The sequence below is a fragment of the Nycticebus coucang genome, chromosome 1 (assembly GCF_027406575.1).
Source record: "Nycticebus coucang isolate mNycCou1 chromosome 1, mNycCou1.pri, whole genome shotgun sequence".
Classification (NCBI taxonomy): Eukaryota; Metazoa; Chordata; class Mammalia; order Primates; family Lorisidae; genus Nycticebus; species Nycticebus coucang.
This window is the reverse complement of record NC_069780.1, coordinates 26,161,698-26,177,851: the sequence shown is the minus strand read 5'-3', so window position 1 is coordinate 26,177,851 and position 16,154 is coordinate 26,161,698. Positions and strand designations below refer to the sequence as shown.

At 34.2% G+C, this 16,154-nt stretch overlaps 1 protein-coding gene across 1 annotated transcript in view; it reads left to right on the top strand.

The window, feature by feature from the left end:
• Positions 1 to 4,125, top strand: part of STPG2 (sperm tail PG-rich repeat containing 2) — a 282,519-nt gene extending 278,394 nt beyond the window's left edge. Inside the window, exon 10 of the mRNA XM_053597234.1 lies at positions 3,968 to 4,125. Within this exon, the coding sequence (XP_053453209.1) occupies positions 3,968 to 4,125 (158 nt within the window). The remainder of the gene's footprint in view (positions 1 to 3,967) is intronic.
• Positions 4,126 to 16,154: the final 12,029 nt, after the last annotated feature.

The window sequence follows — 16,154 nt, the reverse complement described above, 5'->3', positions numbered from 1 at the left end:
TCTACTACAAGTACATTTGAATGATTTCTTTTCTTCTAATGAGTTGTGACCATAAAAGTAAACATTTATCAGTTGCTCTAGCATGATGGTAAGGGCAGGGGACAGGCTATATTGCTTCATAATTGAAAATGAATTGTTGCACTAGGGTTTGGATAATGGTCCAACACTGTTGGCAAAACACTGTTGCACTAGTGTTTGGATAATGGTCTTACTTGTTGCATTAACCTTTATAAATCTTTATGGTAAAAGTTGTAATTTTCAATTAACTGACAGCAGAATTGTGCACCCAGTTCCTAATGATAGTTTGTGATTTTTTCTGGGTGTTGAGACACCTGATATATATTCCCATGCATAGTTTAGCTTGTGAATAGGAAGTCTTTCTATAAAAATATTATGTATGTATATTCATATGTGTTTTATTCCTCTGCATTGCACATATATATTATATTATTTCAAAGTCATGAATACTATTGTAATAGTAATATGGCAATTGATAAAACACTTTACTTGTAACTTTATAAATGAAAAGAAATTAGCTTTCCACAAGGGCTTTCTAACTTTGGATACCTATATCATTGAAGAGAATAACTGGGCTAGAGCCTAGATGTCATATTTTATTCTATATTTTGAAATATTCTATATTAATAAAGCTAAAAAATTGAAATGTTTCATATGAACCCATCAATTTAAAAATATTTTAGATTTTAAAGCATCAAGAAAATACCTGTATTCTTCAAAGCAGGTGGTTTTGAATTACATGTTTATGAGGGAGATATGGTGGCATTGACTTTGTTTTCTTTTAATGTCTTATATCTATCCTACTAATTAACTACTTATGTTTACTGTCAATAATCTATGCCCAGTGTTTTCATTTTCTCTCCTTATACAATGTCTTTTTGATGTTCCCTGATTTATTACTCTTTTCATTCATTGCCATTCTTCTAAAGTTACCTTCTACAAGCTCTACAGTGACCTTCCTATGTGTCTTCTCTCCTATAGAAACATTCCATGTAGTAGACCACTGATTCTTTTGAAATACAAGATTTTTCATGTAATAGACAATAGTATTGCTTAAAATATGAAGGAATAATAATAAAAAAAAACCTCTCTCTGTTTTCTTTCTGTGAAGTTGTGTTAGTCAGTTTCTATTCACTAGAAACCATTTCTTCTTTTTGACTCCTCTCCTCCTTCTTATATGTAGCCCCCTAAGTTTTGGCCCTCAGTTACTTAGTATTTTCTTTCCATACATTTTTACTTACATAAAACTCAACAGTGCCTCTAACTGAATAATTCTTTTTTTCTCCAAGCCAGCTTTCCCACCGAACATTAGTCAATCTCCGAATAAGAATTTCCAAAGAAATTACCCTCTGGACATTTCTATTTGGGTATCCTGTCCTATCCTTCAAACAACTGGTTCACAACCAAACCCATGTATTCCTCTTCAATAGTATCTTCTTTTTGTGTTTTCTTAATCCTGTCAGATTATAACCTCTTTTATAGCCACCATTCATCTTTATTATATTTCAGTCACTATAAACGATGCAGTGTTCATGTTTGAAGTTCTTCCTCTTTTTCCTTACCAATGTTCATAAACTCCCTCATTAGTGTTTCTAAAACAGACCATTTTCAAATCCACTCATCTATAATCCTATAAAGTATTACCAGAGTTTTCTTCTTCTATTTATTTATTTATTTACTAACTTATATTTTTCACAGGAGCTGGAGTGCAGGGACATCATCTCACTCCAACTTCAAACTCCTGGTCTCATCTTCCAAGTAGCTGGGACTACAGGCATGTGTCACCACAGGTGGCTAATTAATTTTTTTGTAGAGACAGAGTTTCACTACTGCCCAGGTTGGTCTCAAACACCTGGCCTCAAGTTATTGCCTGTTTTGGACTCCCAAAGTGCTAGAATTACAGGGTGAGCCACCGCATCTGGCCCAGAGTTTACTATTTAGTCTACCGCTCCCTTCATAATCTTCTAAATTTAAATCTTTGAAGAGCTGCCTACTGTCTGTGGACATGGTTCTCACAAGTGGTTTTATTTACTACTAGAAAGCTTTGATTTTAGTTAAACCTTATATGGGACTGAAACAAATAAAACATCAACTGTGTTGAATGAAAATAATAAAAAAAATTTAAACCTCTTCTACTTGGACTTTACCTACAAAATATACTCTGGTCACTTCCATTGAATTTTGGAACATTATATAATTTCAAGCCCATTGGCATAAGTACAAAATTCCTTTTGGTTTCAGGATTTTGTTTTGTGGGCTAATCTTAATGGAGTTAGATGATATCGCAAAGTGGTTTTGATTTGCTTTTCTCTGACAACTAAAGATGATGAGCATTTTTTCATGTGTCTGTAGGCCATGCGCCTATCTTCTTCAGTGAAGCTTCTGTTCAAGTCTCTTGCCCACAATGAAATGGGATCATTCGTTCTTTTCTTATTCATTTTTTTTTTTTTTTTTTTTTGGATTTTGGCCGGGGCTAGGTTTGAACCCGCCATTTCTGGCATATGGGACAGGTGCCCTACTCCTTGAGCCACAGGCACTGCCCTCGTTCTTTTCTTATTAATAAGTTTGAGTTCTTTGTGGATTCTGGTTATCCAACCTTTGTCAGAAACATAACCTGCAAATATCCTGTCCCATTCTGAGGGCTGTCTGCTTGCCTTACTAACTACAGATGTTGGCATGGATGTGCAGAAAAGGTAACAATTCTTCACTGCTGGTGGGAGTGCAAGCTAACATGTTCTTTTTGGAAAAAGTTTAGAGAACACTCAGGGATCTAAAAGTAGACCTGCCATTTGACCCTACAATTCCTCTACTAGGTATATATCCAAAAGAAAAAAATTCACTAGGTTACAAAGATATTTGCACCAGGTTGTTCATTGCAGCTCAATTCATAATTGCAAAGTCATGAAAAGAAGTCCAAGTGCCCATCAACCCATGAATGGACTAATAAATTGTGGTAGATGTATATCATGGAATACTATGCAGCCTTAAAAAATATGGAGATTTTACCTCCTTTATGTTTATATGGATGGAGCTGAAACATATTCTTCTTATTAAAGTATCTCAAGAATGGAAGAAAAAGTATCCAATGTACTCAGTACTTTTATAAAACCAATTTTTAATCACTCACACTTTCATATGAAAGACAAATAACAACTATAGCCCAGGATGTAGGAAGGAAGAGGAGGCAGATTGGTGGGGGGAGCTTTGATGGTGAGAGGGTAAATGGTGGGACCACACCTATGGAGCATATTGAGTACATGTCATATCTACTAAGTATGGAATATAAATATCTTAACACAATAATTAAGTAAATGAGGTGAAACCCTATATTAACTAATTTGATCTAAGCATTCCAAATTGTATAAATGCACACACATTATACCCCATAAATGCATTAATGTATACATGATCTATGTGTATATGACTTAATAAAAAAAAAACAAACCAAAATTCCTTTTAGGATGGTTTGGATCTGTTTACTATTTAATTGTTCCATGTATATTCCATCTTTGTGTCTTGATTTTTATAATGTTTAGTGCCCATGGTGCTGTTTAACCATATTGTTGCTTTTATAAATTCTCTTTGTATTTCCAAAAACTGCTTAAGCACTACCTCTTCACTGAACATGTGAATGAACATTTAGGAAATAAAAGAGTTAAGTATCCTTTTCTATAACATTTAGGTATCTTGAAAGAGTACTGTTTCTCATTTTTGGAGATTATTTCTGTACTACATTTAATTATTAGAAAAACGGATGTCATTATTTTATATTTATCATTTTTCAAGCCATGAACTGAATGATTTTATGTATTCAAACAAAATGGGTCCAATATTTTTTGTTGCTAATTTTATACATTAAGAGTATGAACTTTAGAATAATATCCACATGACCAAAATTGATACTTTTAAAACATACTTTATTATAAATTTTACATTTGTTTTCTCGTAGGGCCTGCATCATACAATCCCATTTTAAGGAACTCTTGCCCCATGCCCTTATTTGTTAATACATCAAAACGCTTTGAAGATTCCAAAGAGATTACTCCTGGCCCAACAACATATGAGGTTTGTCAATATTTCTCTGTTATCAATGACACAGATGTCTAAACTATCCAATGCTTGTGGTCCTTACAATAATATTTACAAATTTTCATAACTGGAGCTCTCTTAAATTGCACATTCACATTTGGGGGAGGAAGATCAACATTGTTGTTGGAACATATCTTTACTTTGCCAATTTTATTTTCATAACTAGCCAACTTGTTTGTTTCCTTTGCTCTATCATGTTGTTGATATTTATTGGCTTACTATAACCAATTGGTTACTGATCCTTTTGAAAATTTGAAAGATAGGGCATAAATGCATGTATGCCCATATGGATATTTTCATGTTTAAAAAACATAAAAATAGAGCTTCAAATGTAATCCCTCATAGAACTTGAACATAAAATTGCATGTATACTTTTATACATACAATTTTAGAATCATAAGTGAGCATTTGTACATGAATAAACATAAAATTGTATGTATATTTTTATGTTTATTCATGTACAAATGCTCACTTAAGATTCTAATCAAGAACTTCCAAGATTACATTCCAAGCTCTATGAGGGAAAATAATTAATTTTATTATTCAAGTATCAACCCTAAAATCTGGCACAGAGTAGTATATAAATAAATGTTTATGCTATATTAACAAAATGGATAATGTTAGGATTATCTTCCCATAAATCACTAACCTTTATCTGGAAATAAAAGTTTACTCACTGAGTTAGTTCTCAGTCAGAAAAATATGTATATATCCTTTTAAAATAGCAGTATGTTTTGATGATTCATTTACTTTCTTTTGTTGAATAAGTCTTTTGACCAAGAAGAGTATTTTTAATTTAGGCTTAATATTAATTTTCTCAAATTTAAAATAGATAATTATTATGTGAAAATATAAAAAAAAAACCTTCAATGAATCCTTTATTTAAACCTTAAAATAAAAATTTAAATACATCTCTCTTCAGAACAACAAATTCTGCTAAAATTAATTCAAATTTAATTATGTAAGTTTATTTTATAAATATAATTTTTAGTTTTGGCACATAATATGATTTTATGAAAAGTATCAATTAGAAATGATTTTCAGAGTGAATTTTTAAATTTTTTATGTAGAAATGGCCGAATTGGGTAGGACAATAAGAATGTGATAAATTATTATATATCTATAGTATTCAGAGAATGTAATCACATTTTATATTTAGGTTTTTATTTATATTCAGTTCTAAATTTAAAAATTGAGATTCTTAGGATTTATTACTCCAATTTTTAGCCAAATACATTTTAATATAAAGATATTGAGGTCAGCCATATTTTAATATGAAATTTATTTGGCTATGATTTATATAAACCAGAAATTGATGCATGTGTATGTGTGTGATACTATTAATACTATAGAAAGTTAATGATTGAGTCATTTATTTTCTATTACTTTGAAATTCTTTGATCAAAATTTTGTATTTTTAAGTTTGGATTTAGACTTCCATTGTATTTTAAACTGTTATGTTTCACCTGAATATGGAAATTTGGAAAAGGTAAAAAAAAAACTTTATTCAGTTAATTTCATTTAAACTTCTATTCAAGTAGCATAGAAATTAATAAATATTTATTATATGAAAAAAGTCACTGTAATTAAATGAAAAATTTCAAAGAGAATTTATATTAATTTTTCTTTAATTTTGCAATTGCCATGGATGTCTAATTTATAAATATGAACCCAGTCTGATTTAGGCTCTGAGAATCCAAAAATGAAAAATCTGTGTTTTCAAATATGTGGCAATCTGGTAAGGAGAAAAAGATGTAAATAATCTATTTACAATAAAGTAACTATTATATTAGGAATAAAAGTAAAAGGTACCAAAATGGTGGGCTAAGTAATCCTTAAGTTATTCAAAAGTAATGAGAAATTTAGGAAATATTTTATATGAAATATGAAAGAATAATGGGAGTTTTTTATTTAGACAAGTCAAGGGAGAATATTCTAAGCCAAGGGAACAATATGTCCAAGGTCAAAGAAACACTAGAGCATTTTTGGTTAGATGTCATTGTTAGTATTATTAAATTATAAAATGAATCGGATGATATTAGGTGTGTAGACAGTGTTTAATAACTAAATATACTAAAAAATATGACATTTTTATTTTCTCTTCTAAACTATAGGTAGACACTGAAGATCTCTGTGTAGAATCACAATATTGTACATTAATATAAACCAAACAATACCAATGTTTTATTTATTTATTTTTATTTCAATAGATTTAGGGGGTAGAAGTGTTTTTGTTACATAGATTAATTGTATAATATTGAAGTCAGGGCTTTTAGTGTAGTTGTCAGCAGAATAGTGTACATTGTATGTAATAGGTAATTTTCTTTATCCCTAACCCCTCTCTTACTTTCTCTTTTCTCTTCTTTTCCAGTATCCATTATAATTTATGAATTAATATTATAAAATATTTTTTCATTACTTTCTCTTCATAAATTGCTAATAAAGAATGATAAAGCATGATTGTTAAATTTTATGTTTTTGTATTAGATGAAATGTCTAAGTGCATTTCTAAATGTTGATGTGTAAATATTTAATTGTAACTATGAAATACATTTATTTTAAAATATGACTTAAACTTCTGTTTCTAAAATCCAATTTTTTACCTTAGTTTTACAGTTTGTAATACATTATTTTATATCTTTTGGAAATATGATTTAAACTTTTACTTTTGGAAATTGGTTTTACACTTCAGTTGTAAAGGTCATGGAACATTACTTCATACCCCAAAGTGAATGTTTAAAAGTTGCCTGTCATTTGCCCTTCCAAAAAGAAGGTCCTTGATTCTCCATGGGCTATAATCTTACTTTAATTATTTCTTTTTATTTCTGCTTATAGAGCCATTGATATTCCCTTGGACTTCCTAAGTTATTATGTTTTGGGAGATATGTTAAGTTCTGTCCCGGAAAATCTATTTTTAGTCTGTGGTATTGGGCATTGGGATGTCTGTTAGAAGTAAAATCTGCCTTGTTTTGTTGAAAGGATTCTAGGTTAATCATGTAAATAGTTATTGTATAGGAATAGAGGTGGATTTTTGGAACTTAGGGATAGGTTTCAATCTATAAAGTTCAATTGGGTGATTATATATTATGGATTATTTTCATGGAGTCTCTAAACTTTTTTAAGGACACAAAATACTACGTGCTCTTATATTTGTGTATTTTTCTATAAATAGTTTTCTCAATACTCACAAAGGAAGCTATAAACCATTACCCCCCAAAAGTTTAGGAATTACTGCTTTTACCAAAGTGATACCTCTAGTTATGAATAATTCGGAAAAAGAGCAAAGAATCACAATCCTTAACCTATGTGATACAATGATGTCAAGAAGAAAATGAAGGTCTGACCATGCCAATTGTTATAACTGCAAAAAGCTTTAAGTACTAACTGTTACTCTTCTATATATATAAGCTTGATTTAAGACACAATTTTTTTTATGGATTTACTTATTGAAATACTTTAAAAACCAAGAGAGTTACACGTAATAGTTTACATAGATATTTGAGTAATATGATCAAATATGGGTGAGCTATATGATTTTTGCATTTATATTGGATAATGATTTAAATGTAACAACACTAAAAATAGGGAGAGTGGAAAGAAACTAGGTTCGTATCTCTTCAACTTATTTATAACTTGAAATAGTGTTATTTTAGTGGATTATATTAATATATATTCATCTTTTACTGTTTCAATATACTAAAAACTATTATCCAAGTCATCACTGTTTTATTACCTGAAAGTATTTTGCCTTAGAAATAATTTCAATTTAATCTATAAAGGCAAAAAGTAATATATTTCCTAAAGAAAAAAGAAAAATTATCTATTTTTCCAGTTTGTTGATCTGATTGCAATGTATAAGTTTATTTGTATGAAGTAGTATTTCAATTTTAACTTCCTGGTAAAGAGCTAATTTTGTAACCAAGGAAAGAATAGTTTGTAAATAATTACCAAATTCTTCTTTCTTGTTGTAAGAATTCATATTTTGGGGGGAGAGGGGTTTATCGTTGGGGATTCATTGAGGGTACAATAAGCCAAGTTACACTGATTGCATTTATTAGGTAAAGTTTTGCCCCCAAAAGGTGTCGCACACACCAAGGCCCCACCTCTCTCCCTCCTTCCCTCTTTTTACTCTTCCTTTCCCCACCCTTCCCTCCTTCTTTGTCTCTGTGCTCTCCACTTCCTCCACCCCCATTGTGACCTTAATTGTCATTAATTATCCTTATATCAAAATTGAGTACATAGGATTCATGCTTCTCCATTCTTGTGATGCTTTATTAAGAATAATGTCTTCCACTTCCATCCAGGTTAATACGAAGGATGTAAAGTCTCCATTTTTTTTAATGGCTGAATAGTATTCCATGGTGTACATATACCACAGCTTGTTAATCCATTCCTGGGTTGGTGGGCATTTAGGCTGTTTCCACATTTTGGCGATTGTAAATTGAGCTGCAATAAACAGTCTAGTACAAGTGTCCTTATGATAAAAGGATTTTTTTCCTTCTGGGTAGATGCCCAGTAATGGGATTCCAGGATCAAAAGGGAGGTCTAGGATGAGTGCTTTGAGGTTTCTCCATACTTCCTTCCAGAAAAATTGTACTAGTTTGCAGTCCCACCAGCAGTGTAAAAGTGTTCCCTTCCCTCCACATCCATTCCAGCATCTGCAGTTTTGAGATTTTGTGATGTGGGCCATTCTCACTGCGTTAGATGGTATCTCAGGATGGTTTTGATTTGCATTTCTCTAATAGATAGGGATGATGAACATTTTTTCATATGTTTGTTATCCATTTGACTGTCTTCTTTAGAGAAGGTTCTATTCATATCTCTGGCCCATTGATATATGGGATTGTTGGCTTTTTTCATGTGGATTAAATTGAGTTCTCTATAGATCCTACTTATCAAGTTTTGTCTAATTCAAAATATGCAAATATCCTTTCCCATTGTGTAGGTTGTCTCTTTGCTTTGGTTGTTGTCTCCTTAGCTGTACAGAAGCTTTTCAGTTTAATGAAGTCCCATTTGTTTATTTTTGTTGTTGTTGCAATTGCCATGGAAGTCTTCTTCATGAAGTCTTACCCCAGGCCAATATCTTCCAGTGTTTTTCCTATGCTTTCTTGGAGGATTTTTATTGTTTCATGCCTTAAGTTTAAGTACTTTATCCATCTTGAATCAATTTTTGTGAGTGGGGAAAGGTGTGGGTCCAGTTTCAGTCTTTTACATGTAGACATCCAATTCTCCCAACACCATTTATTGAATAGGGAGTCTTTCCCCCAAGGTAAATTCTTGTTTGGTTTATCAAAGATTAGGTGGTTGTAAGATGTTAGTTTCATTTCTTGGTGTTCAATTCGATTCCAAGTGTCTATGTCTCTGTTTTTGTGCCAGTACCATGCTGTCTTGAGCACTATGGCTTTGTAGTACAGACTAAAATCTGGTATGCTGATGCCCCCAGCTTTATTTTTGTTACAGAGAACTGCCTTAGCTATACGGGGTTTTTTCCGGTTCCATACAAAACTCAGAATCATTTTTTCCAAATCTTGAAAGTACGATGTAGGTACTTTGATAGGAATGGTATTGAATAGGTAGATTGCTTTGGGAAGTATAGACATTTTAACAATGTTAATTCTTCCCATCCACGAGCATGGTATGTTCTTCCATTTGTTAATATCCTCTGCTATTTCCTTTCCGAGGATTTCATAAGTTTTCTTTATAGAGGTCCTTCCCCTCCTTCGTTAGGTATATTCCTAGGTATTTCATTTTCTTTGAAACTATGGTGAAGGGATTTGTGTCCTTAATTAGCTTCTCATCTTGACTGTTATTGGTGTATACAAAGGCTACTGACTTGTGGACATTTATTTTATATCCTGAAACATTACTGTATTTTTTGATGACTTCTAGGAGTCTTGTGGTTGAGTCTTTGGGGTTCTCTAAGTATAAGATCATGTCGTCAGCAAAGAGGGAGAGTTTGACCTCCTCTGCTCCCATTTGGATTCCCTTTATTTCCTTGTCTTGCCTAATTGTATTGGCTAGAACTTCCAGCACTATGTTGAATAGTAAAGGTGACAGAGGATAACCTTGTCCGGTTCCAGTTCTAAGAGGAAAAGCTTTCAGTTTTACTCCATTCAGTAAAATATTGGCTGTGGGTTTGTCATAGATAGCTTCAATCAGTTTTAGAAATGTGCCACCTATGCCTATACTCTTCAGTGTCCTAATTAGAAAAGATGCTGGATTTTATCAAATGCTTTTTCTGCATCTATTGAGAGGATCATATGATCTTTATTTTTGCCTCTGTTAATATGGTGGATAACGTTTATGGACTTGCGTATGTTAAACCAGCCTTGCATCCCTGGGATGAAGCCTACTTGATCATGATGAATGACTTTTTTGATGATAAGCTGTAATCTATTGGCTAGGATTTTTTTGAGAATTTTTGCATCTATATTCATGAGTGAGATTGGTCTGAAATTCTCCTTTTTGCTTGGGTCTTTTCCTGGTTTTGGTATCAGCGTGATGTTTGCTTCATAGAATGTGTTGGGGAAGATTCCTTCTTCCTCAGTTTTTTGGAATAATTTCTGCAGTACAGGAATAAGCTCTTCCTTGAAGGTTTGATAGAATTCTGGAGTGAAGCCATCTGGACCAGGGCATTTTTTAGTTGGAAGCTTTTTTATTGTTTCTTTGATCTCAGTGCTTGAAATTGGTCTGTTCAGGAGGTCTATTTCTTCCTGGCTAAGTCTAGGGAGAGGGTGTGATTCCAAATATTTATCCATTTCCTTCACATTGTCAAATTTCTGGGCATAGAGTTTCTGGTAGTATTCAGAGATGATCTCTTGTATCTCTGTGGGATCAGTTGTTATTTCCCCTTTATCATTTCTGATTGAGGTTATTAGAGATTTTACTTTTCTATTTCTAGTTAGTTTGGCCAATGGTTTATCTATTTTATTTAATTTTTCAAAAAACCAACTCCTTGTTTCATTAATTTTCTGAATGATTCTTTTGTTTTCAATTTCATTGATCTCTGATTTGATTTTGGATATTTCTTTTCTTCTACTGAGTTTAGGCTTAGATTGTTCTTCTTTTTCCAATTCCGTAAGATCTCTTGTGAGGTTGTTGATGTGCTCTCTTTGTGTTTTTCGAATGTAGGCATCTAAAGCGATGAATTTTCCTCTCAAAACTGCTTTTGCAGTATCCCACAGGTTTTGGTAGCTTGTGTCTTCATTGTTTTTATGCTCAAGGAAGTTAATGATTTCCTGTTTTATTTCTTCCTTCACCCATCTGTTATTCAACAGAAGATTGTTTAATTTCCATGCCTTTGGGTGGGGTTGAGCATTTTTGTTAGAGTTGAGTTCCACCTTTAGTGCCTTATGGTCTGAAAAGATACAAGGTAAAATTTCAATTCTTTTGATTCTGTTGATATTTGTTTTGTGTCCCAGGATATGATCAATTTTGGAGAATGTTCCATGGGGTGATGAGAAGAATGTATATTCTTTATCTTTGGGGTGGAGTGTTCTATATACGGCTATCAAGCATAGTTGTTCTAGGGTCTCATTTAAATATCTTACATCTTTGTTTAATTTCTGTTTAGAGGATCTGTCTAGCTCTGTAAGAGGTGTGTTAAAGTCCTCTGTTATGATGGTATTATCAGATATCATATTGCTCAGACTGAGTAAGGTCTGCTTCAAGAATCTGGGAGCATTTAAATTGGGTGCATAAATATTTAGAATTGAAATGTCTTCTTGTTGTAGTTTTCCCTTGACCAATATAAAGTGACCATCTTTGTCTTTTTTGACTTTAGTTGCTTTAAATCCACACGTATCTGAAAATAAGATTGCAACTCCTCTTTTCTTCTGAATTCCATTTGCCTGAAAAATTGTCTTCCAATCCTTGACTCGGAGCTTTAATTTGTCTTTTGAAGCCAGGTGTGTTTCTTGCAGACAGCAAATGGATGGCTTGTGTTTTTTAATCCAGTCAGCCAATCTATGTCTCTTCAGTGGGGAATTCAAGCCATTAACATTTATTGAGATAATTGATAAGTGTGGTAGTATTCTATTCGTCTTATTTGGTGAGAGTCCATCGCTTAGTTTTATCTTTCGCATCAGTGTGGAGGTTAGGTTCTGTCTTTTAATTTCTGAGTTCTTACTTTGCTGCTGATCCATGGTGATGGTCAGTGTGTAGAACAAGTTGAAGTATTTCTTGTAGAGCTGGTCTTGTTGTGGCAAATTTGCTCAATGTTTTTATATCCATAAATGATTTGAGTTCTCCATCAATTTTAAAGCTTAACTTAGCAGGGCACAGAATTCTGGGCTGGAAATTGTTCTGTTTAAGTAGATTAAAGGTAGATGACCATTGTCTTCTTGCTTGGAAAGTTTCATCAGAGAAGTCTGCAGTCACTCTGATGGATTTGCCCCTGTAGGTCTACTGGCGCTTACTCCTGGCAGCTTGTAGAATCTTCTCTTTTGTCTTGACTTTTGACAGGTTCATCACAATGTGTTTTGAAGAAGCTCAGTGACAGTTGAGGTGACCTGGGGTCCGATATCCCTCTGAAAGTAGTTTGTCAGAATCTTTGGTGATATTTGGGAAATTCTCATTTATAATATTCTCTAGTATGGCTTCCATTCCTCTGGGGCATTGTTCTTCCTATTCTGGGATTTCTATAACTCGTATGTTGAATTGCTTCATAAAGTCCCATAATTCTGACAGTGAACATTCTGCTTTCTCTCTCTTCTTTTCTGCCTCTTTTATTATCTGAATTATCTCAAGAACTTTGTTCTCTACCTGTGAAATTCTTTCTTCTGCATGGTCTAACCTATTGCTGATACTTTCCATTGCATCTTTAAGTTCCCTAATTGACTGCTTCAGTTCCTTCTGCTCTGCTATATCCCTTCTATATTTTTCATATTGGTCATCTCTTATTTGATTCTGTTTTTGGATTTCCTTTTGGTTATTTTCCACTTCATAAGCAGTTTCCTTCATTGTTTCCATCATTTCCTTCATTGTTTTCATCATGTGTATTCTAAGTTCCCTTTCTGTCATTCCTAACATTTCTTTATAGGTGGAATTTTCTGCAGTAGTTACATCTTGGTCCCTTGGAGGGGTTGTACTGGATTGGTTCTTCGTGTTGCCTGGGGTTTTCTGCTGATTCTTCCTCGTGAGTGATTTCTTTTATCTGTTTACTTGCCTTAATTTTCCTTTCACTTCCTGTTGCTCTTTAAGTTCACGTGTCTGTTGACTAAGGTTTTGATGAGTCCTTTTGGTACAGGAGCAGAAGGATGAGAAAATTGAAGAGCAAGAAGGGGTGAAAGAAAGAAATATAGAACAAAAAGAAAATAGAGATAGGAGAGGGGGTGGGTAAAAGGTAATATTGGCAAAAAGAAGAGAGGCAAAGAAAGAGGGAGACAGAGCAATATAGGTGTACAGTAGGGTACCTTGACACAACCTTAAAAAAAGCCCAACCTCTTGGGGTGCCCAGTTGGGTGGTTCCCTTGAGATTAGCAGCTGTTTGCTAAACTGATCAGACATAGTACCCTACCTCCACCAAGTAGAGAGGTAAGACAAATATGCTATAAATCAAACCAAAACAAGCAAGCAGAAAACTTCATGGGATAAAATTGGGTGAAAAACCAAATAATAGTGGTAAAAACATTAGCAAAAATGAAGTTCTATGAAAAAGCAGCAATGGGAAATTTGTATTTAAACTTGAAAAATGGAAAGAAAAGAAAGAAAAAAAAAGAAATGAAAAAATCTGCATGGAAAAGGTTGAAATTAAAAAACAAAACAACAACAATAAGAACAAACAAAAAAGAAACAACAGGAACAATAAAAACAATAACCTAAAACAAAGCAGTATATATATTTTGTTCAATATTGTCTGGGCAACAGGTGGTCTTCTGGGGTATGAAGTGTTAATCACAATGGTGATTCGAATGGAGGCCTCTGCTGATTTCTCAAACCCCACAGGTGGACACCCTAAATCTCTCTTCAGTCCTCTTAAAAGGCACTTTAAACTTCTAAACTTGGCTAAGCAGAAGCTTTCCCAGGAAAGTGCTCGTTGCTGGGATCACTGCTGAAGTGGCTATCCACTTACCCAGTGTGCCAAAACTGGTCTCACTCTACCCCTGAGTGTTGGGGCTGTATGCGGCTCAGTCACTGCCTTTAGGCTGCTCAGTCACTAGGTTACTAGCTCCCACCCAATCCTTGCTCTTCAACCTTGAGGGCAGAGCTTGCCAGGGCAGTTCTCTCACAATGACTCCCTGCGGCCCACAGCCAAACACTATGAGTTCCGTCTGGCTCAGCAGCTCAGTCTTGGGCCCTAGATAATGACCAAAGTTCTCTGTACTCCTGCTCAAGCTCTCCCCAAGGCAGTTCAACTGAGTGCCAAGTCCAAAAACACCAAAACAGATCACAGGTAAGGCCTTTCCAGTTTGCAGTCTCACTGCTGCTGTACTTACAGCTGCCAGCGGGATTAGACCGAGCAAACACAGGCAACCACTTGCCAGTTTTCCACTGTTTTAGTCCTCCTGTTGGGGTCCACAAGTCTCTCACCGACTCCCTGTATCCTCAAAGGGATGATTATAGGCAGATCCCACCAGCCAGAGATGCCTGGAGTCTTATCTCATGGTGCCCAGTTGCAGGGAAGCTGTTACTTGGCCGCCATCTTGCTCTCACTCCTCATATTTTTATTTTTATATTGTCCTCAAATATAAACTTTGGTTTATCAACCCCTAGCATCTTATTTGCAAGTTGAGGGGTGTGGATAGGAATCATCATTAAAGTTGAATCAGTAGTAATAAAGATAGTACGGAAATAGGTTATACAGCAGTAAAATTATTAGAAATATCTGTCAACATTTTATTTTCCAAGAAACTATTCTCCTATTCTTTTCAACCATCAAAACATTCTTTACTGGCAAATGTCAAAACACACTGTGAATTAAACTGTCCCACATAAGTCACACAAGGCAAGTCTGTAATGGGTTAAAAATGGCTTTTGCTAACACAAAGGCAAAAAGGGAACTGGACTCCCCTCTGAGGCATACTCAGAGCCTGTTTCTGAACAGTTTCACTTATGTTATGCTCCCATTAAGTCCATGTGGTCAGAGACTTACAATCTCTCCGCTGGAGATATGGGCCAGAGGTTGACAGGTGTTAAAAACACATTGTCTTCAGAGCCTAAAGGTCTCTGCCTTGTCAGAACAAAGTCATTACTCCATTATGAGGAAAACTAAGTGTGTGCTTGAGGGGTTTTGTTTCCCCTTCTTCCTCAGGAGTTCTTTATGATTTTTATTTGGATACCTTGCTGAAGAATTAACACATGTCTGAGAAGAAAGAAAAAGCAGAGGAAATTGTGCTGATTTGTAGACTTGATGTCTCCTCACAAGTTAAGGTTAGAAAGAGTTAGAGATCATAGATTAAGTGTGTACGTGACCACCAGTGTATATAAGGTGATAAGAATAAAGATGTCTCTCTACACGCCATCCCATGCGGTGTAGTCTGTTTCTTGTTTACCCTTAATAATTGCAGGAATGAGCTTATACCCATGGCAAAGCTGCTGTTCTTTCACATCTCTGGTCACGCAACACACACACCCTTTGGCCCTTTCTTTCTCCCATCACCCCATTCTGATGATGGTGTCCCTTCAGCTTTGATGTGCTCTTTCCCTTAGTCTTTACTGTGCTGGTTACATTCTGACAAGATATTGGTATTTGGTGCAGCAATATTTCATCTTTACTTATTCTGTCATTGATGTTGACTTAGTCCTTGCAGAGGCCATTAATACTGACCTATTTATGTTGATGTTCAAGGACTCTATTCTTGAAGGATGGGGATTATGGCTACAAAAGAAGGTATCTTTTTACTCACAGTTTTCTCAAGTTTTGTTACTTTCTTTGATCTTTCTTTTTCCTTCTTATTACCTTTCTTTCTTAGCTCTAAAAGTTGGAAGAAAGAAATATTAATTAATATTTAATATAAATTAAGTCACATATGTAAGATGATGACAGCTATATTCAACCAAGGTTGCCTAAACAAAAGTGAGCGCCTAAACTTTCTCTTCCTCCAGAG